The sequence below is a fragment of the Artemia sp. Qi Xiang Cuo genome, chromosome 2 (genome assembly GCF_049724085.1).
Source record: "Artemia sp. Qi Xiang Cuo chromosome 2, ASM4972408v1, whole genome shotgun sequence".
Taxonomy (NCBI): Eukaryota; Metazoa; Arthropoda; class Branchiopoda; order Anostraca; family Artemiidae; genus Artemia; species Artemia sp. Qi Xiang Cuo.
The window spans coordinates 84120010-84143990 of record NC_142795.1 but is presented as its reverse complement, the minus strand read 5'-3'; the positions used below and the strand labels follow the sequence as shown (position 1 = coordinate 84143990).

The window sequence follows — 23981 nt, the reverse complement described above, 5'->3', positions numbered from 1 at the left end:
TGTTTCAAATCAAATAGAGCAAAAGACTTTTTCCTCTATTTTTGAGGGGCCCGTGCCCCCAGCCTAAATTTTATTTGGCCTTTAAGAGCCGCTTAACCCAGGGACCTACCAGGCGTAAGTTTTAAGCTCTCAAGCAACCCATCATTGGTTTTTGTAATCAAAACCGTTTAAATATAAAATAAATAAGAAAGAAGCACGCATCCTGTGTCATGTCTTCGTCGTTTTTTGTCGTTTTTTCGATGTCTGTTGTTTTGTATTTTTAATTTTACACGCACCCTTAGTGCTGGATCTTCAGCGTTTTACCTCTCGAGGTTTTGTTCAACTTGTTCTTCTTGTTGAATGGCGTCAAATCTTGCATACTCTCTCTGCAATGCTGGTGCTGTGTTCAACCGTCGTCTATTTAAGTGTGCGATGCGTTTCTATGAATGAGACATGTTTCTAAGATTGAGACATGAAATATGAAAAGAAACGTCAAATGTGCCAAAGGTCAAAATACTATTATGACGTCACTGCTCGGCATATGCACAGCAATTGCAGCAATGGCACCCACGTGGGTATCGACGAAGAGCTAAACCGAAAAACACGTTCAGGCGTACGTACGACCGTGAATTTCATTGTGTACATGTGTCACTACAGCCCCAGTGGGAGAATATCCTACCCACAGTCATCATTTTAGATGTCTACCGAGGCTTCCTCGATGCGGCATTTGCCACAGATGACCGAGGATTATTTTATTTTTTTTTTTTTTTTTATAAGTCAAGGGTGATTTTTGATGTATATTTTGTGAAATAATAAAGTCTCATAAGTCTTTTCATCCGTTAAAATTCGGTATTAACGATCAGTCGATTCCTAAATATAAGTATTTCTTCAAAGGGAAGTTGCACCCTCTTAAGCTGCTAGGTGCCATTTGTTTTTGGCTTTTTTTTCATTTTATCCACGTTTTTTTTTTTAATGTGCCCCCTCCTTCTTCAAGAAACTGCAAAAGTCTCTCCAAATGTCTATCAATATCTGTTTTACTGAGAATTGCATTACCCATCTTTGCATTTGTTTAGGATATATGTTTTTTTTTATGTGTTTATGAACCCATGTGTTATGTGTTTATGGTTTGTTAACCAATCCAAACAATTAGATTTCATTTTATCCAGTCTTGGTCTTTATTCTAAATTTTGCACGATTGTACAATTCTACCAAACCAAAATGCACTACATACCATGTTATTGTTACATTCTCAGCTAAGAATGAATGGGTGTAGAACACCTTCTTTGAGGAGTGGAGTGCATAGCCTATGGTAACTTTTTTTTAATGTGACTTACATTTATTTCAGCTTGTTTTTCGTTTTGCTGAAATGGCTCGTGAAGTATCAATTCCCATTGAGCCAAAGCCTTTGCCTCCACCTCGTCCTGAACCCTATATTCCCGGAAGACGAAAACAAAATCATGTAAGTAGTATATGTTTTCCATTGATTCACTATATATTCATTTTCTCATTTGTTTACACTTTATACATTTTCTTGTTCGATAAGAAAACGAGAAAAAAATCGTTAATTCTCGTCGACGTTCATTTTCCAAAAGATTCCGAAAATCCGATTTCCTTTTCGGGAAAGTTGATATTTTTCAATATTATATTATCGCAAGGAAAATAAAATACGTTTTAAATTTTTTTTTTTCCGGTTAATTGAATACTCATTTTTAATTCTCAAGAAGCCAATTTCTCATGAAGGTCAAAGTGTTTCGAAAGAAAAATCTGATTTATCAAGGGTCAAACGGAAAAAGACAGAGTTGCCTCCAACCAGTGCTTCCACTATCCTCAAAATGTTACCACTTAAGGCCAGAGATGGATAAAAAAGATAAAGAAAAATATATTAGATATTTTAGTTTTTTATAAAGCCAGTTTATAACACAGGCAGGGTTACCTCCAACAATTGCGCCCACTGTCCCCGTAAATTACTAGATTTCCTCGAATTCCTCCGAAAGATCCTAATTTCTGATCTATATATTCCTGGAAAGCAGAAGCAGAATCATGCAAGGGATCTATATTATCCATTGACTCCTTATGTCATACAAGTAACGGTCGAATAAGGACAAATCCTTTTATTTGACATTGAGACAACAAAAAAAAAAAAATCTCTGGATATTTTGACCACAGCCTATACAGTAACCATCATCAGCATATAAGCTAGTTTATTTGCTGGTGACGGCCACCGTATATGTGACCGAAATATCCAGAAATTTTTCGTTTTTTTTACTGTCAAATAAAAGAATTTGTCCACATTGAACTGTTATTTGTATTTCATGGATAGACACTGTGGTCTCCAAAAATACCTGATTCCTTATATATTTATTTTCTCAAATTCTCGATTAGTTATGGGATAGAGCAGAGGTTTTCAAGCTTTTTAGGGAAATGACTCCCCCCAAAAATAAGATTTTTCCACGGCTCCGTTTATACATCAGATTATTTTCAAAAATACTGATCTTGGGAAAAAATTAGAAAAACTACCTTTTTAAAATAATTTTTGATTTAGCTGCCAAAAAATTGAATGGATTTTATTTTCCAACGGGATAATATAATATGTCTAATTTCAAATATTTTGGTAACATCCACAATGGCCCTTGACAGCCACCATGGTTTTGGCTGCAACAGTTTGTCGTGGTGAAAATGCATTCAAAAAGGGTTTGACACTCAGTTGAAGCGTACTTTAATGTGGTTAAGTAGGTCTAAAAACAAACTAATCACAAATCATCGATTAATGAATAACATTATTGAATTACTATCACTGAAGATTTTAAAAATTAGATTTCATGTTGCAAGACAAATTAATTCGATTGGAGCTTACAAACTGGTTCAATAAGGGGAAACAATCATTGATATAATCTTCATTTATTTTCACTTTCTGTAGCTGTAGCTTCTTTTTAAAAGCTGAAATCTTTTTTTGAATAATTTCGAGAATTGAGAATTCTAACAAATTTGCAGAATTGTTGTATGGGATAATAAATTCGAACACCGTGGTGCGGAATTGCCACCTTATGGCGACACAGTGGCTCCCAACGGAGTCGTGCCTCAAAGTTTGGAAACCACTTATATACTCAGTGGAAGAACATTGGCGTAATTAAAAAAAAAAAAACGTAGAGGGGCAAACATCAAACAGTTTGGTGGTAACAAACTGTAAGTGAAGAGTGACACGGCTCAATAGTAACCGAGACTCAGAAAAAAGAGTTCGGATAACAATAGATACATTAAAAGAATCAAATCTTTATGCTGATTCAAAATATATAAAGTTCATTAATTTTAGCGTTGCCCATCAAAAGTTACGGGCCTGAGAAAATTGACCCAATTTTTTAAAAGGAGGGGGGGGGCAAAACGTCAAGTGACCTTAATGAAAATCATACCCACAGATTCAGTATATTAGTGAACCCTTCTGTAGAGGTTTCCAGCTCCTATATAGAAAAATATGGAATTTTGTAAAAATAAATATCATGGATGAGTCTTTGTTTTTTTTGTTTTTTTTTTCAGGGGTGATCACATTTAATAAGAGATCCCAGTTGATTTAGAGAGGGCTCGTTTGTTCTCAAATTGAAAGTTATAGCTCCCATTTTAAGTAACCAAAAAGATTGAAGGTCAACTAGCACTCCATTTTCCGCGGGAGCAACTTTCCACTGGGGTTGCGGGATCTCAGGAAAAAATGTTCCACGGAGTGGGATATCCGTCATGTTTTGAAAAATGATCAGAAATCAAAGTTTTTTTAAATGACAGCATTCTAAGAAGAATTTTTGAGGCGGAATTGTCCGCAAGAAATTTCCGCATTGAAACTTTTGAAAAACGATCAAAAATTAAATTTTTTAAAAACAAGTTTTTTCAACTGAAAGTAGGGAGCAACATTGAAAAAAACGAAAAAAAAAATTATTCCGTATGTGACGGTGTTGCCCCCTCCTCAATACCTTGCTCTTACGCTAAGATCAACTTTTTGTCCCAGTTCTTTAAGATTGACTCCTGAAACACAATGGCCGTTTAATTAGAATATTGAGGCTTTTTCAAAGGTTCTTAAATATTTTAGCGTTAAAAGCACGGTATCGAGGAGAAAATAAGCCACCTCATATACAGAATAATTTCTGTTCGCTTTAAGTTTCAATGTTGCTCCTTCTTTCAGTTGAAATTTTTTTTTTTTTTATTATTTAATTTTCAATAACTGTCATGAACCGTGGGAAATAAGTGAAAGCTCAATGCAGTTCGTAATTGTGCCCTGAACTTGCGCTAAAAGTTACTTCATGAATTCAAAATAAAATTGATAGAAAGAAGATACATTCCTAAGAGGTTGAAATATTCGCAGGTTGCTTAGGAACCAATGTATTGGTATTTATGATTTTTTTTTATAGATAGAGTAGGGAAATAGTATAGATTAGTTACACATAATCTACACTGTATAGATTTGTATAGTCTATACTTTATAGATCAGTATAGTCTATACTGAAATAATCTATACTAAAATTTAGTGTGGGAGCATATATAGTCTTTACAGGTATTTTTTAGACTAATTTTCGACTCGGTAGTTGTTTTTTTTTTTGGGGGGGGGGGTTCAAACTGGGTACCCCACCCCTGGATACGATATTGCTAAAATAGTATAGATTAGTTCAATAGTATACATGTTACATTAGATTAGTAAAGTACATGGTCACAAGTGGTGATTTTTTTCCTTTTTCTTTCTTTCTTTTTTTTCGAGGAATCCATTGATGGGTGGTTTGTTTTGTTGTTTCGAGAATGACCGCACAAGCCATAAGGCTTTTTTTTTTATAAATGAATTCTCTCTCTAAAAAACAGGAAAAAAGACAGAAAGATTTTATAAAAAACCAGTTTTATAATATAACGGTTGTAACACCTAGACTTTGAAACTGTTAGATGGTGTCAGATTTTTTTTGAATATATCACATATCTATTGAAATATTGCTTTACCCATTAAAATTACGAAAAACGGACCATTAAGTTACAAAAAAAAAATAGAATTACAAAAAAGGGACCATTGAATGGAACCATTTACAATTACGTAAGGGACCAATGGGTGGAATTGTCTAGTTAGAGTAAATATATTTTATGTTTGAACAACAATGAATAAGGGTAAAATCTTTTTCAAAAAATCCAATAAATATTTGAATTATTATAAAAATACTGAATAAAATAAATTAATAAAAAAAAATGTTGTTTTTCAAAAAAAAAGTTGAGCCATACTAAAACAGAGCGACCAAAAAATCATATTAATCCAATCTTTAAATGAATGCAAATCACTATGTATATAATAAATATATAATAAATTAATGTATAAATAACAAATTATGTATAAATAAATTAATAAATAAAACCTTAACAGAATTTAAAATGAATAATAATTAATAATCATCAAACTTTAAAATAATAGTTACAGAAATTTTTTTGCTGTAACCCAAAGTTTCCTTTTCCTTCAGAAATGATTTTAAGCTCCAAGAAAAACAAAACAAACAACCCGGTAATCCATTAAATATGTACGCTAATGTCGTAATATGCTAGAAACATTAGATGGTCCAAAGATTTTAGTAATTTAACCTGAAAATTAGCTATAGTTTCGGAAACCCATGTCTACTCTTTAGAAAACCCAGACCATTAATCCTCTTTGCGATGAAACAAACTGAGTTTCAAAAATAAATGATAAAAAAGAACTTTTCAGGGAAGCCAAAAGGTCTGGATTTAAACAGACGTTTTTTTTGTTTGTCTTTTTACGAATCATGTATGTCTTATATAAATGCATATTTATTATATTATGTATATATATTTTATCATTTTGTAGTTACATTTTATATTTCATTATGTTAATGATATTTTTCATATATATTTATGATATACTACATAAGTTTTTGATAAATCGATAACTTTAAAAAAAACATTGTTTAACGTTAAATAATGTATTAGTTAGTTTGGTTCATCCGAAATCTAACTTTCAGATAGTCTTGTTTTTTTCATATTTTGAAATTCAGTCACCTCTTTACTTTCGTTCTTATAAGATAACTTCTTTAATTTTTTTTGTCTTTATTTTTATTGTTTGCTTCGATTTTAGTCTTTCTTTTATGTTTTTGAGTACTCTAGGACGAAGTACCTTGTCAAAATATGTTTTGTTCGCGCATTTCTCAGTCACCGGCTGAAAATTCTCATATTTATTACGGTTTTATCCGCGTGTTTCTTAATATTTTCTTTTTTCATTTTTTTATTCGAAGATGATGTATCCTCTATATTTCTGAAAAATTATTGAATGGCCTTACTTTTATTTAGTTTCAGGAAGAAATAGATAAAATTAAACGTGAAGATCGTGCAAATTTTGACCAGAGTGTCGTCTTCAGTCTCGGTACTTTCCCGCCCCACGAATTATCTCGAAATGCAGACATACAAGAAATGCTCACAAACTTGGAAAGTCATCTTCAGCACCGTATTGACACTAGAGCACAGGTGAGCGCAAACATAATGTCTAGAAGTAAGTAAGACCGCAATATTTGGAAGAAGTGTCATAGGAGTTAATGGATAGTCCCGTTCCGTTTAGGGTGTGACGCCAAGAGCAAGCATGTGTTTTGGTTTAGATCCCTGTAATTTCTTTGAAGGGAATTAGACGAAGCTTTGGGAGGAATCCCTATCCTTCGATTCTCATCTAGAAATTACTGTAGCTGATTCACTGTTGCTTGTTTGTCTGTCTGGAAATCAGTTAGGGCTGGAACTTCAAAATGCTAGTCTGGAATGTAGTCCGGAAATGCTAGTCGTATCCAGCGGGGAATTGGTAGGGCTTTTGCCTTTAACTTCCTTTAAAATACAAACAAATATTTCTCCGACTCGCATATTGAAAATAAAATGCAGGCTGAAAAAAAACTTATTTGAGACCATAATAAAAATTATATAAGAAGCACCTATTCTCCCCTCCCCCATTAAGATGGCTAGAAAGATCTGATGTATATAAATTGAATATTTAATATATTATGGCATTAATTCCTGGAAATCTGAACAATTCAAGATTATATTTTTTTAAAAAAACATTTTTTTTTCTGCATTTTGTATCATTTTTATACTACTTTTCCGATAATAAAACTTTGGAAATCAAAAACGAACAGAAATTAACTTTGAAAAAAAACTTTTAAAAAAACGTTTATCACAGAAAACTAAAGATCTATTCTCTCTTAATACAAACACAAATAAAGTCCTATAATCATTTAAACATAAAACAATCAGAACATACTATCAAGGAATAATTGAAACAAAAACGAACAGAGGTTAATATAAACAATAAAATAAACAATAAAGTAAACAGGTACTTATATATAAGAAAAATTAAAGCCAAAAACTATTAAAAATTAAAAGGAAAACAAACGCAAAAATTAACACGACCAGAAATTACTACCAAAGGTAGTAACGACCAAAAATTAAAAAGAGTGGTCACAATGAATTTAAAAAGAGCAAGAATTAAAGTGAGGGCTCACGTTGAACTTAAAACGAGCAAAATTAAAATTGAGTACTCACGTTGAACTTAAAACGAGCAAAATTAAAATTGAGTTCTCAACTTGAGCTTAAAACGAGCAAAAATTAAATTGTATACTCACGTTGAACTTTAAACGAACAAAAATTAAGAGAAGTTTGGCTACTGCCACTTTCCTCTCCCCTAACCGTACAAGCTCTAAAGCCCAGTGGGTATTCTGTACATTATTGAAAACAGAATATATCATAAAAATCTTTTTTATATATCTAGTTAAACAAAAAATGTAGTTTTTTTATTCAACCGGGACTCTCGTTGAACTTCGTTGTAGTGACGATTCTGGGACTGTTTTAAAAATTTTTAGTTTTAAAGGTCGTACCAAACTGTAATTAAATAAAAAAAAACAAGTTTTTTTAATTGAAAGTAAGGAGTGACATTAAAACTTAAAACGAACACAATTTCTTCCGTATATGTAAGGGGCTGTCCCCTCCTCAACGTCTCGCGCTTTACGCTACAGTTTGACTCTTTCTCACAACTCTATTGTTTTTAAACAATAAAAAAATTTAGCGTCAAGAGTGGGCGGCTGAGGGGGGGCTAGTGCCTTTCATGTTCTGAATACTATCTATTTGTTTTTAGTTTTATTGTCGCTCCTTACTTTCAGTTAAAAAACTTGTTTTATTTTTATCTAATTTCTGTACCTTTCTGGACTAATAAGGTTTTTGATTTTTGCTCACCTCAGATTAATAAACAAGAAGAAACTTTAATATTAATTTTACGTTTATTTGGCTAAATGGCTTCCTCGAAATCTGCTTAATTTTATTTGCGAACATTTTGCTTAGTAACAAATATACGTAACTTACGAATTAACTTACGTAACGAACTTCTATATTCATATATTTTTAATATTTAATTTAGGGGGTACACCCTCTAGTCAATACCTCGCTCTTACGCTGAATTTCGAATGGGCCCTCCCACGATATTCTAGGACCTCTGGGTCGATATGATCAACCCTGGGAAAAAAAAATACGCATCCGTGATCTTTCTTCTGGCGAAAAATACAAAATTCCACATTTTTGCAAATAGGAGCGTGAAACCTCTATATTAGGGTTCTCTGATACGCTGAATCTGATGGTGTGGATTTCATTAAGGTTCTATAACTTTTAGGAGGTGTTTCCCCCTTTTTTCGAAAATCAGTCAAATTTTCTCAGGCGCGTCACCTGAGATGAGTAGAACTAAACTTGATGAAACTTATATATTTGAAATCGGCATTAAAATCTGATTCTTTTGATGTATCTATTGGTATCAAAATTCAATTTTTTTAGTGTTTCTGTTACTATTGAGCCGGGTCGCTCCTTACTTACAGTTCGTTACCACGAACTGTTTGATTTTTTATATGTGTATGTTGCCGTGAATTTCCGAAATCGGTGAATGTCGACATTCACCGGTGAATGTCCGAAATACATTTTTTTTTTTCTCCTTGGATTTAATCATCGTTGCTAGTCAACTTTTTCAGTTTTATGCAAGGTTTGATGGTGACAGGTTAGGTTCTTTTTTTAACCCATTTCTGATATTTATAACCTAGTGTACCCTAATCCAAACTAACCTACCATAACCCAGCTTTAACTTTTACCCTCAAAGCTTGTATAAGACTGAAAAAGCTAATTTGCAAAAGAGAAAAAGCAATTATGGACATTCACCGGTGAATGTCGACATTAAACAGATTTTGGACATTCACAGTAACATATATAAATAATAATAATACTTTATTTATTACCCACTATGAACAAAAAGAAGTGGAGTACATCAAAAACAAAAAAGCAAACTTGCACACCTAACAATTATTTATATAAAACGACGTAAATTAGGGTGCAGCAGTAAGACTTATTATTTAAAGTAATAAGTCCTCAGAGATTTGAGATCTTTAGGCTTCAGAATTAGAAGAAACCCAGATAAAAAAAGAATAGAATAATCACAAAATGAAGAATATAATTTCCCAAGCCCTTTTTATTGTACCTCCCTCTGTTTGCAACAATGTTTGAATGTCCAATCTGAATTTTTTTCTAAAATTAGAAACTGTCAGAGTCCGAAGTGTTCTGAGATTATTGGTAATGTGAAGACCAAGCCACCGAAAAGAAGAGACATAGGAATATAGGAAAAACCACAGTTAAGAGGGAGACTCGCACTCGAATTAAACGAAATATAATCGCACTTATCAACGTTCAGCATAAACCCAATCCGTCTGAACTGGTCTGACAGATATATCAGGCCAGTTAATATGTTTACAAGTGTAAACACAGTGTACTTACCTTAACAGTAACTTACCTTGTAACTTACCAGTAGCTTACCTTGTTTACCTGTTGTTTACGTTTATCTACAATCACTCTTTCCATAAGAAGTGGCTGTGGGACAAAAATTGATAAATAAATAATAAATTGAAGCCTTTTGACTCTTTACTATAGGCGACGCTAGAGCATTACCTCTGACCTATCGTCCAGTATGTAATTAATTGTATTATTTGAAGCCATCCTACTGAACGATGATTTGATATACCAAGTCACTGCTGCCATTGGAGTTGAACTCAAAATTTCCCAGTGACTAGCTAGGGTTTTAGCCCTGGACCAAAGACATGGAACCAATTCGCCTGACGCTAGCATAGCTGTGCATGCTCTTTTTTCAGGTCATTCTGATTTACTCCTCACGAGTTACTTGCTTGTTTTTATTTTAAGTATTATGGCCTCTTCTGGTCCCTTCTGATCCTTTCGCCTGACTCTAGTATAGTTATGCATGCTCTTTTTTCAAGGCACTCTGCTTAACTCATCACGAGTTACTTGCTTGCTTTTATTTTAAGTATTATGGCCTCTTCTGGTCCCTTTTGATCCTTTCGCCTGACTCTAGTATAGTTGTGCATGCTCTTTTTTCAAGACACTCTGCTTTACTCATCACGAGTTACTTGCTTGCTTTTATTTTAAGTATTATGACCTCTTTTTTTCACTTTTGATTCTTTCGCCTGACACTAGTATAGCTATGCATGCTCTTTTTTCAAGGCATTCTGCTTTACTCATCACGAGTTACTTGCTTGCTTTTATTTTAAGTATTGTGGCCTCTTCTGGTCCCTTCTGATCCTTTCGCCTGACGCTAGTATAGCTGTGCATGCTCTTTTTTCAAGGCATTCCGCTTTACTCATCACGAGTTACTTGCTTGCTTTTATTTTAAGTATTGTGGCCTCTTCTGCTCCCTTCTGATCCTTTCGCCTGACGCTAGTATAGTTGTGCATGCTCTTTTTTCATGGCACTCTGCTTTATTCATCACGAGTTACTTGCTTGCTTTTTTTTTAAGTTTTATGACCTCTTTTTGTCCCTTTTGATCCTTTCGCCTGACTCTAGTATAGTTATGAATGCTCTTTTTTCAAAACACTCTGCTTCACTCATCACAAGTTACTTGCTTGTTTTTATTTTAAGTATTGTGGCCTTCTCTGATCCTTTTTATTTGGTTTTTCTTTAGCCCTAGCCCGGCCGTAAAAAGGGCAAAAGTGGACAATCTATGATCCTTCTTCCTTAAGATGTAGATTAACCCTTGGTTCCCTTGATTAACCCTTATGAAGGGTTATCAGGGTACCTTGATAACCTTTATTAAAATGTAGATTAACCCTTGGTTCTCTTGATTAACCCTTATGAAGGGTTATCAGGGTACCTTGATAACCTTGATTAAAATGTAGATTAAGCCTTGGCCCCCCCGGACCCCCAAAGGCCCCCCGGGCTCCTAAAGGGCCCCCCGGGGCTCCCAATGGCCCCCGAGCTCCCAAAGGATTGCTGGAAGAATCTTTAAATGCAACTTATTGTTATTGTTATCATCTTGATAAATTGTTTGAAAAAACATCTAAAATCGTCAAAATGGGTAATTTGCTTTGGATGACGTGGGAATTTGCCTTTTTTATATATAATAATAATAATATTATTATTAAATTACTATTATTACAGGTCAAGATAGTAGGATCAATCCACATTCTTGCAAGATTGTATGATATAATTACATATTATTATATTTACTATTATTTTAACTACTAATAGTGGGGTCAGTCCAAATTATCGTACATTACTATTATATGCTATATATTATTATTATATATTATGATATTACTATCATTATAGGTCTAGATAGTGGGAACAATTCAATTTCTCGCCCATCATTATTACATACTCTATAATATCATTACCTATTATATCATTATAGCTCTTAATAGTAGGATCAATCCATATTCTTGCATATTGTTATAGATGGTGTACCAAGCATCACATCATCATTCCTCTTTAGCACTAATATCTGTAACTTAACATTAACTTTCAAATCTATTCCCGGGCCCTAGACTCTTTTAATTTCCGAAAAATAATTCTTCTCTCACTTTTACTTTGGAAACTCGGATTATCTCTAGAATACCAATCAAGGGTAGTTTTCCTGAGCTGTTTAAACACAATTAAATTTAAAAAAAAAGTTGATTTCTTGAATTTCTTACTAAGTTTTTTCATCGTTGTTTTATTTGGATTGTTTTTTTTAGTTTTATTAATTTAAAGGATATATGAGTGTTATGATTTCATTCGCCAAATGTCAGTACGTTTTAGGTTTCTCATAGGCAGCTACTTATTGTAATAGTTGCAGTTGTGTTGGTAATTTAATAGTTTAAACGTATCATCACAATCATTCTCATGTTCTCCCGTATGCTGAATTTTATAGGGGTAAAATCAGTCAACACAACACAGATGAATTACATAAAAAGGAGTCATTCTGTTAAGAAAATGAGCAAAATCTGTTTTTCTTTCCTTTTCAGGAACGGCTTTTAGAAATCGTCTTGTCGCCTTAGAAAATGATAGTCATTAGCAGAATTTCGAAGTAGACACCTTGAAAGGTCAACTTGATGCGGAAATCACTAAGGTTAGTTTATGTGCTTCTGAATTTTGTGAGCTTCCGCTATTTTTTAAAAAGTTCTTTCATACCATTTTTATGGTTTAATATCTAGTATTTTCACTATTTCATGCGTAAATTAAAAAAGTTGGTTTATGTGCTTCGAATTCTGTGCACAGAATCACATTGAGGATGGACATGCCACACCATGTTGAAATAAGAGCTAGTGAACGATTTCAAATGGCTATCTTAAAATTTTCAATTGATAGCACCTTTATCCTCTCTGGGGCAAAGTCGTTGGCTGTTGCCACAAAATAACAGATAATGTCACTTCTCCTATGTTTTGGGCCACTCAAAGAGTGGCCAGAGTGACCTGCATGATCAGAGAACCCAAAATTTGGTCCCTTCGGCATATCTTTCTTCCAATTTCTACTTTTTCCTTAAAGTCAAAATCTATAGGAAATGTAAAAGTTTTATTATATTCAGCTATAAATATTAATTTATTTATATTTATTTATTTATTAGTTGCTTAATTTGTCGATGTTTGATCTGTACTATAGCAAGGCGCAAGTTCGTCCACATTTTTCCACATTTTTTGTGGAAAAGGATAAGTAAGAAGAAGAAAAAGGGGAATCGTAAAGTAAAATAGTAATCTTAAGTAAAGTAAAATATAATAGCCATCGTAAAGTAAAAGAATGTAAAGTAAACACTAGTAAAGCAGTAATCGTAAGTAAAGTAGAATATAATAGTAATCGTAAAGTAAAAGAATGTAAAGTAAGCACTAGTAAAGAAAAGTAATAATCGTAAGTAAAGTAAAATATAATAGTAATCGTAAAGTAAGAGAATGTAAAGTAAACACTAGTAAAGTAAAGTATTAATCGTAAGTAAAGTAATTGTAAAGTAATTGAAATAATAATTGTAAAGTAAAAGAATGTAACGTAAACACTAGTAAAGTGAAGTTGTAATCGTAAGTAAAGTAACAGATGATAGTAATCGTAAAGTAAAATAGTGTAAAGTAAACACTAAATTGATCTAAAATCTAACTAAGCATGCAAAGAATTGATATAATGTTTTCTGGGATGATGTTCTCCTATCTAATTTATTGGAAAATGGCTTTTGGTGTATATGCTGTAAAAAAAAAAAAAATTACGCTTTAGAATTTTTAATTTCAATTTGAAATCTGGAAATTTGTAAAAATTTGTAGGCTTTAGGCGTAGAAAATTACCATATTGCTAAATAAAATTCCTCATAAGTTTGTATTGTTAATGGATTAAAAACCTTATAGTAGTCGGTCTAGGAAAGAAATGTTTGACACCTAGTGCTAGTCTTCAACACTAAATTAGTGTAAAAGCAAACTAGGCGTATAAGTAAAGAAACCGCCCCCCCCCCCCCCGAAAAAAAAAACCCAGCAGAGATGAAAAAAAAAATGCAAGATTAAAACGCTGGGATTTTTTTTCAATTTATTGGATATATCGCTCCGGTCTGTCCGGTTCAAACTTTCTTTGTTTTTTCATGTTTTGAAACCTACCATGTCACCAGGGACGAACCCCTTGGGTTCGTCCCTGGTGACATGGGGTTTATTAGGGCTCTAAACCCTATGCTTTCTAAAAGCCTGAATATAATTTGTACTTCACTGAAAAAAATTCAAATGAATTTACTGAAAAAAATGGGCATTGTCAGTTTAAAATACATATGCTGATATTTATTCTATAAAATCTTAATTATTTTTTTTCTTAAAGTTATAAGTGAAAACATTTAAAAGAATTTTTTCAGTAAAGCACAAATTATATTCTGGCTTTTAGAAAGCAAAGGGTTCAGAACCCTACTCAGATTAATTATGTTCGTTTTGAGTTTGACTTACTTTAATTTCTGTTTTTTGGGGGTTTTTATTTATTTATTGATACTGATTTGTGGTAGTTGTATGCTTGGTAGATTATTTGATTCTATTTATGTTCATTTTTGGTTTAATGGAGTTCTTTACTCTTTTTTGAAGAACTTATTTTGTGCAAATAGTTTTTTTGTTAAATTTTTGTTCGTTTTATATTGACATAGTCTTTTTCAGCTCCTGACCTCCAGACCTTTCTGATAGGCTTAACAAAATGGCTATATCGAAATTTTGATTGAAAGTTTTTGGGGAAATGATAGGCGTGGAGGGAGACATTTGCCCTCTGATCACTTTCGACTAATAAAAAAGGCACTAGTCCTCTCAATTTCCAACCGAATGAGCCCTTTTTGAAGCTTCGACGACAAAACTTTCTAAAAAACCTTAAATTCCCCAAGGGAATAACTTACGACCCTTGCCATGAGGGCTATGAGGGGAGGGTTGTCATCATCAAAGATATAATTTCCAGACTTTCCAACGACGTTGAAAAAAATGCTGACTGGAAATGTTTGGGGAAATCATGAGCGGTGGGGGGTGGGGGGGGAATTCTCCCTTCGATTGCTTTCGACTATTAAAAAGGGCAATAGCCCTCTCAATTTCCTATCAAAAGAGCCCTTTTTGAAGTTTTTACGACAAAACTTTCTATATGATATGGCACTAGCCCTTTAAATTCTTAATTGAATGAGTCCGAGTTTCTACGACAAAACTGTCAAAGACCTAATTTCCAGAACTTTCTACTACGTTGAACAAAATGTCTTTCTCAAAATTTTGTTTGTATGTGGTTGGGGAAATGGTAGGCTTGAGAGGGGCGTTAGTTGCCCTCCAATCACCTTCGACTATTAAATAGGGCACTAGCGCTTTCAATTTCCAATCGAATGAATCCTTTTTGAAGTTTCTACGATAACGCTTTCTATAAAACCTTATATGCCCCAGGGCATAACTTACAACCCTTGCTGACTTTTCAACTTCGTTGAACAAAATGGCTATCTCAAAATTTTTATTGGATGCTTTTGGGGAAATGGTGGGCGTGGGAGGGGGGTTAGTTTTCCTCAAATCACTTTTGACTATTGAAAAGGGCAATAGCCCTTCGAAGTTTCTATTACAACGCTCTATAAAAGCCCTATAGGCCCCCAGGGCATAACTTACAACCTTTGCCCTGAGGCTTGGGGGGGGGGGTTGATCATCCTCAAAGACTTCATGTATTTTCAATGTATTTTTTGAAGGGTTTTCACTTTGGGACAATTTTGAAATGAGGCTTTGAATATTTTCTACTTTTTTTTTGCATTTTTGAATCAGCCAGATTGCCATTATCACCTATAATATCTTGCTCCACTCCTGCATGCCCCTTTGAAGCTGCAGCAGTACCAGTCTTAGCCTCACTAACTAGTTTGGGCTTAATCTCATTACCAGGATTACTTGAAGATAAGTCCGTTTTGGATTCTCTATACTTCTTTACTGACCACCAGACTGCTATTCCAACACATGAGACAGGAATTCCAATGACAAGACACTTAATAACTGACATTTTATGCATAAGAGTTGTATTTTGTTAATAATTGTTTTTGTCTAGACAATCACGTTACATAGTAAAAATGACATCATAATTGTCGCACTGTTATGACGTCAATAACCAAATGACGTTGTACTATCTGCACTGACAGTATATTTACAACTAAAAATGATGTCATATCATCCGTACTGCAATGATGTTTATACAATTCGAAATTGTCTCATTACTAAAAATGACATAATACTAATGGTACTACTAAGATACAAGTAAAAGAAACAATTAGATTGATTGCACCAAAAAAATCCTGAGGACTACGCGATCAGTTCTCTAAAGACTCTTTTTTAGAGAATCTAAAACATAAAAAGAGGAAATTATAAGAAAATTTATAATTCCTTAAACATTAAGATTCAGAGACAAAAATGAAGCTTACTAGAATTGGGTACTAGTTCAAATTAAATGCCCAAAATGATTTTCATTTAAAAGTATGATAATACTCAAATGTTTCGGATTGCTCTATATATCAGACAGAAATAGGTTATGAAGCTAAACTATTTGCATATTACTCGTCTGTGCTTTGGTATCAACAAGAATACACTTATCTTCTACAGTGCAGGGGAGGATCCAAAGGGACAGAGGGACCCCAAGCCCTTTCCCCAAGATTTGTTATGGCGCTCTGATTCGTTTTTTCTTCTTTACTCTTTTTTTAAATAAACTTGTCAATTTGGTCAATTATTGGCGCCCTTGTCACATTGCCCCTGTCCCCAGATTTTGCTCTAGATCCACCGTTGCTTAATGCGCCTTCTTCTTGTTCGATCAAAGATGTTATGGCTGCAGCGGTAGCTGCAGCCTAGTAAATAATGAATCATGTGCCGTTGTAACAAAGAATTAAAAAACGTGTTTAAATAAGCTTACTAGTGGGAAGAAACTGCAATTTGTAGCTGATTGAGGGATAAAAACAAACATCTCCATTAGTCTTAACAATAAAATACTATTTCGAAAATAAAATTACGAGGATTGGAGAAAATATCGCTAAAACCACCCATAAATGGCGTCGGGTCGAAACACAAGCTATACCATTGGAATGGCCATGGCAGGAAACCCTACTCAGGAAACTTAGGAAACTACTCAGGAAACTTAAAAAATTTAATATTTTTGGGCAAAAATTGTAATTTTTATAGTATCGGTGGTGCGGCAGGGCGCGGCATAGTCTCCCGTTGCCCCCCCCCCCCCCCGAGAAAAATCAAACTCTGGCTCTGCCCTATTCTCAGTTGCTAATGATTGATCTGGATAAGTTATCTGTGAAGTTAGGAATAAACCAAAAACTCATAAAGAGCTCGTAGTCGCTTCCAGATGTCAAACTGTGAGGTATTGTAAATATAATGCTTTTGGGAGCCGATATCACCAACTCGAATGTGTATATCTTTCAATGCTTATGAGTCAAAGCGCTTCATGGACTCTTAATTTCACAGAGGTGCACATATATTCCATAAAACCAAAGATTATATATATATATATATATATATATATATATATATATATATATATATATATATATATATATATATATAATATATATAATATATATATATATATATATATATATATATATATATATATATATATATATATATATATATATAAAATATATATATATATATATATAAATGAAAAGTCAACTCTGTGCTATTATTTACTAAATATTTTTGTAGAAGCCGATTCGATTAAGTCTGTTTTTAAGCATACTTAAGGCTGCTTTCCACGGTTTTGCTCAGGAACCAATATCAACACTCCATGAACATTAAAACCATTGTACAACAATAAACATTCGTTTGGAATTTCTCAAATTTTTTAGCCTTCGTCTAATTGGCCTTTGAACTGTTTATGGGAATCATTTATCCTTGCAAATTTTGGCCAAAATTTCGCCAAAATTCAGTTTGACCCTCGAAAATGCCCGATTGTTTTGAAAGCTTGGAGAAGGATGACCTATCTTACCTTTCCTATAGGAAGGTTGATAACCCATGATCGATCCAAATAAATTTATTATTTTATCCAGGGGGTTGTAAGTTTTTTTGTTAAATTTTTATTCGTTTTATATTGACATAGCCTTTTTCAGGGAGAAAGACTGAGCCTCTTCCGGAGTTAAACAGCCATCCCTTCCATAAAAACCTTTAATACCCCCTAGGCATAACTAACAACCTTTGCCTCTAATTTGTGGGGTTTATTTCAACCCCAAAAGCCGTGTTACATGATACTTAGACTATTTTGAACAAAAAAGTTGTCTCAAAATTTCTATTAGACGCATTTTAGGACAATACGACGTGTAGGTAGGGGTGAGAGGGTAGCTGCCCTCTGATCACTTTGCCTCTTAAAAAGAGCACTAGAGCATCTGATTACAAATCCAGTGAGCCCCCTTTGAACTTTATATGACCACACATTCTATAAAAAACCCTATATGTCCCCAGGGCACAACTTACAACCCCTGCCCTGAGGGATGGGGGATTTGTTATCCTCAAAGACATAATTTCCAGACCTTTCTGATAGGCTTAACAAAATGGCTGTATCAAAATTTCGATTGGAAGTTTTTGGGGAAATGATAGGCCTGGAGGGAGACATTTGCCCTCTGATCACTTTCGACTAATAAAAAAGGAACTAGTCCTCTTAATTTCCAATCGAATGAGCCCTTTTTGAAGCTTCTACGACAAAACTTTCCATAAAAACGTTATATGCCCAAAAGGGCATACTTTACGACCCTTGTCATGAGGGCTATGGGGGGAGGGTTGTCATCCTCAAAGATATAATTTCCAGACTTTCCAACGACGTTGAACAAAATGCTGACTGGAAATGTTTGGGGAAATGATGCGCGTTGGGGGGTGGGGGTGGAATTCTCCCTCTGATTGCTTTCGACTATTAAAAAGGGCAATAGCCCTCTCAATTTCCTATCAAAAGAGCCCTTTTTGAAGTTTTTACGACAAAACTTTCTATATGATATGGCACTAGCCCTTTAAATTCTTAATTGAATGAGTCCGAGTTTCTACGACAAAACTGTCAAAGACCTAATTTCCAGAGCTTTCAACTACGTTGAACAAAATGTCTTCCTCAAATTTTTGATTGGAAGTGTTGCGGAAATAGTAGGCTTTAGAGGGGCGTCAGTTTTCCTCCAATCACTTTCGACTATTAGATAGGGAACTAGTGCTTTCAATTTCCAAACGAATAAGTCCTTTTTGAAGTTTCTACGACAACGCTTTGTACAAAACCTTATATGCCCCAGGGCATAACTTACAACCCTTGCTGACTTTTCAACTACGTTGAACAAAATTGTTATCTCAAAACTTTTATTGGATGTTTTTGGGGAAATGGTGGGCGTGGGAAGGGTGTTATTTTTCATCCAATCACTTTTGACTATTAAAAAGGGCACAAGCCCTTCGAAGTAAGTATTACAACGCTGTATAAAAACCTTACATACCGCCAGGGCATAACTTACAACCTTTGCCCTGAGGCTTGGGGGGGGGTTGATCATCCTCAAAGACTTCATGTATTTTCAATGTATTTTTTGAAGGGTTTTCACTTTGGGACAATTTTGAAATGAGGCTTTGAATATTTTCTACTTTTTTTTGCATTTTTGAATCAGCCAGATTGCCATTATCACCTATAATATCTTGTTCCACTCCTGCATGCCCCTTTGAAGCTGCAGCAGCCAGTCTTAGCCTCACTAACTAGTTTGGGCTTAATCTCATTACCAGGATTACTTGAAGATAAGTCCGTTTTGGATTCTCTATACTTCTTTACTGACCACCAGACTGCTATTCCAACACATGAGACAGGAATTCCAATGACAAGACACTTAATAACTGACATTTTATGCATAAGAGTTGTATTTTGTTAATAATTGTTTTTGTCTAGACAATCACGTTACATAGTAAAAATGACATCATAATTGTCGCACTGTTATGACGTCAATAACCAAATGACGTTGTACTATCTGCACTGACAGTATATTTACAACTAAAAATGATGTCATATCATCCGTACTGCAATGATGTTTATACAATTCGAAATTGTCTCATTACTAAAAATGACATAATACTAATGGTACTACTAAGATACAAGTAAAAGAAACAATTAGATTGATTGCACCAAAAAAAATCCTGAGGACTACGCGATCAGTTCTCTAACGACTCTTTTTTAGAGAATCTAAAACATAAAAAGAGGAAATTATCAGAAAATTTATAATTCCTTAAACATTAAGATTCAGAGACAAAAATGAAGCTTACTAGAATTGGGTACTAGTTCAAATTAAATGCCCAAACTGATTTTCATTTAAAAGTATGATAATACTCAAATGTTTCGGATTGCTCTATTTATATCAGACAGAAATAGGTTATGAAGCTAAACTATTTGCATATTACTCGTCTGTGCTTTGGTATCAACAAGAATACACTTATCTTCTACAGTGCAGGGGAGGATCTAAAGGGACAGAGGGACCCCAAGCTCTTTCCCCAAGATTTGTTATGGCGCTCTGATTCGTTTTTTCTTCTTTACTCTTTTTTTGAATAAACTTGTCAATCTGGTCTATTATTGGCGCCCTTGTCACATTGCCCCTGTCCCCAGATTTTGCTCTAGATCCACCGTTGCTTAATGCGCCTTCTTCTTGTTCGATCAAAGATGTTATGGCTGCAGCGGTAGCTGCAGCCTAGTAAATAATGAATCATATGCCATTGTAACAAAGAATTAAAAAACGTGTTTAAGTAAGCTTACTGGTGGGAAGAAACTGCAATTTGTAGCTGATTGAGGGATAAAAACAAACATCTCCATTAGTCTTAACAATAAAATACTATTTCGAAAATAAAATTACGAGGATTGGAGAAAATATCGCTAAAACCACCCATAAATGGCGTCGGGTCGAAACACAAGCTATACCATTGGAATGGCCATGGCAGGAAACCCTACTCAGGAAACTTAGGAAACTACTCAGGAAACTTAAAAAATTTAATATTTTTGGGCAAAAATTTTAATTTTTTTTGTATGGGTGGGGCGGCTGGGCGGGGCATAGTCTACATTTGCCCCCCCCCCCCCCGAGAAAAATCAAACTCTGGCTCTGCCCTATTCTCAGTTGCTAATGATTGATCTGGATAAGTTATCTGTGAAGTTAGGAATAAACCAAAAACTCATAAAGAGCTCGTAGTCGCTTCCAGATGTCAAACTGTGAGGTATTGTAAATATAATGCTTTTGGGAGCCGATATCACCAACTCGAATGTGTATATCTTTCAATGCTTATGAGTCAAAGCGCTTCATGGACTCTTAATTTCACAGAGGTGCACATATATTCCATAAAACCAAAGATTATATATATATATATATATATATATATATATATATATATATATATATATATATATATATATATATATATATATATATATATATATATATATATATATATATATATATATATAATATATATATATATATATATATATATATATATATATATATATATATATATATATATATATATATATATATATATATATATATATATATATATATATATATATATATATATATATAAATGAAAAGTCAACTCTGTGCTATTATTTACTAAATATTTTTGTAGAAGCCGATTCGATTAAGTCTGTTTTTAAGCATACTTAAGGCTGCTTTCCACGGTTTTGCTCAGGAACCAATATCAACACTCCATGAACATTAAAACCATTGTACAACAATAAACATTCGTTTGGAATTTCTCAAATTTTTTAGCCTTCGTCTAATTGGCCTTTGAACTGTTTATGGGAGTCATTTATCCTTGCAAATTTTGGCCAAAATTTCGCCAAAGTTCAGTTTGACCCTCGAAAATGCCCGATTGTTTTGAAAGCTTGGAGAAGGATGACCTATCTTACCTTTTTTATAGGAAGGTTGATAACCCATGATCGATCCAAATAAATTTATTATTTTATCCAGGGGGTTGTAAGTTTTTTTGTTAAATTTTTATTCGTTTTATATTGACATAGCCTTTTTCAGGGAGAAAGACTGAGCCTCTTCCGGAGTTAAACAGCCATCCCTTCCATAAAAACCTTTATTATCCCCTGGGCTTAACTTACAACCCTTGCCCCTAATCTCTGGGGTTTGTTTCATTCCCAAAATCCTTGTTATATGATATTTAGACTATTTTGAATAGAATGGCTATCTCAGAATATCTATTAGACACAATTCGTAACGATATGACGTGTATGTAGGGAAGAGAGGGTAGATGCCCTCTGATCACTTTGACTCTTAAAAATAGCACTAGAGCGTCTGATTACCAATCCAGTGAACCACCTTTGAAGTGTATATGACCACACTTTCCATAAAAACCCCTATATGTCCACAGGGCACAACTTAAAATCCCTGCCCTGAGGGATAGGGGATATGTTATCCTCAAAGACATAATTTCCAGACCTTTCTGATAGGCTTAACAAAATGGCTATATCAAAATTTTGATTGGAAGTGTTTGGGGAAATGTTAGGCGTGGAGGGAGACATTTGCACTCTGATCACTTTCGACTAATAAAAAAGGCACTAGTCCTCTCAATTTCCAATCGAATGAGCCCTTTTTGAAGCTTCTACGACAAAACTGTCTATAAAGACGTTATATGCCCAAAAGGGCATACTTTACGACCCTTGTCATGAGGGCTATGGGGGGAGGGTTGTCATCCTCAAAGATATAATTTCCAAACTTTCAAACGACTTTGAACAAATTGCTGACTGTATATGTTTGGGGACATGATGGGCGTTGGGGGGGGGGGGGGGGATTCTCCCTCTGATTACTTTCGAATATTAAAAAGGGCAATAGCCCTCTCAATTTCCGATCAAAAGAGCCCTTTTTGATGTTTTTACGACAACACTTTCTATATGATCTTATATGCCCCCAGGGCATAACTTACAACCTTAGTCCTGAGGGCTGTTGGGGGTTCAAACACATAATTTCCGGACCCTTCAACTATGTTCAACAAAATGGCTATTTCAAAATGTTGATCGGTAGTTTTTGGGGAAATGATGGGTATGGGGGGGGGGGGCATTAACCCTCCGATCGCTTTTGACTATTAATAAGGGCACTAGCCCTTTAAAACACTATCTCGGTTTAGCAAATTCTCAAAATGTTTTGCCCAGCTCTCTCTAACTCTTTCCTTATCACTAATTGTGGCCCGTTCCTGTCTTTAACTGGGACAAGTTCGGATTGACAACTCCCTCTCAATTTATTAGTATGCCAGTACAATATTTTACTATTATAGTCTGGTACTATTACTAGTCTATTACTATAGTCTAGTAACATGTTCCATATCCTCAGCAGTTTTATCCATGGCCTCCATTTCGCACCTCCTTAGTTTATATTTTAATGCTTTCTCCACTTTCTTTACATTCCTTTAGTTTTCATATGATCTATCACTCAGATATTTCTTGTACAAGTCCCTTCTCCTTTTTATTAAACATAAAGCTTTTTCACTAATGTTCTTAGCTGCAGTCCTAGCTTTCTTACCTAAGACTTTTTCAGCAACTTCACAAATTATTTTTCTAAAATTATTCCAACCATATTCCACATTGTCAAATTTTAAACTCGCAAGTTTAGTATTCAACTGTCCCTGGAAAATTTCTCTCAAATTTTCATCCTGGAGTCTACCAACATCATAGCTTCCTGGGAGGTAGCTACCTTCCCGAAATTTCAGCCTTAAATTAACCCTAGACACTACTAGATGGTGATCTTTACTTTGAACATCGATAACAACACTCCTACATACCCTAGTATCTTGTATTGATCCTGCCACTCTTCGGTTTATTATAACTTAATCAATGAGGTTTGCTGTCTTACCGTCATGTGAATACCATGTTAACTTATGAGCCATTTTATGGCCAAACACCGTATTGGTTATACTAGATTGTTATACCTACAAGATTGCAAAAGTCTGTATCCATTATTGTTTTCTTTTCCTACACCATATTTACCTAGGCTAGGATACCATCTATCTCTATGTCTAACTACTATAACTGATACCCTGAACTTTTCAGCCATAAAATTCTATTATTAATACCGTACCAGCCTAAACAAGACTTAGCAGCTTCCTTATTCATCATGAGCCCTACTCCCTGTCTATGTTCACCATCCTTCCGGCCTGAGTAAACAAATTTTACATCAACTAATTTCATGCTGCCTACACCTGGGATGTGAGTTTCTGTAACTCCTAGGATGG

The 23981-nt window shown here is 34.2% G+C and overlaps 1 protein-coding gene across 1 annotated transcript in view; it reads left to right on the top strand.

Annotated features, from left to right (window-relative positions):
• LOC148955715 (kinesin-like protein KIF23) overlaps positions 1–23981 on the top strand; it is an 89177-nt gene that overhangs the window by 42559 nt on the left and 22637 nt on the right. Inside the window, exons 11-12 of the mRNA XM_089107893.1 lie at positions 1325–1438; positions 6289–6487. Coding sequence (XP_088964019.1) covers positions 1325–1438; positions 6289–6487 — 313 coding nt within the window. The remainder of the gene's footprint in view (positions 1–1324; positions 1439–6288; positions 6488–23981) is intronic.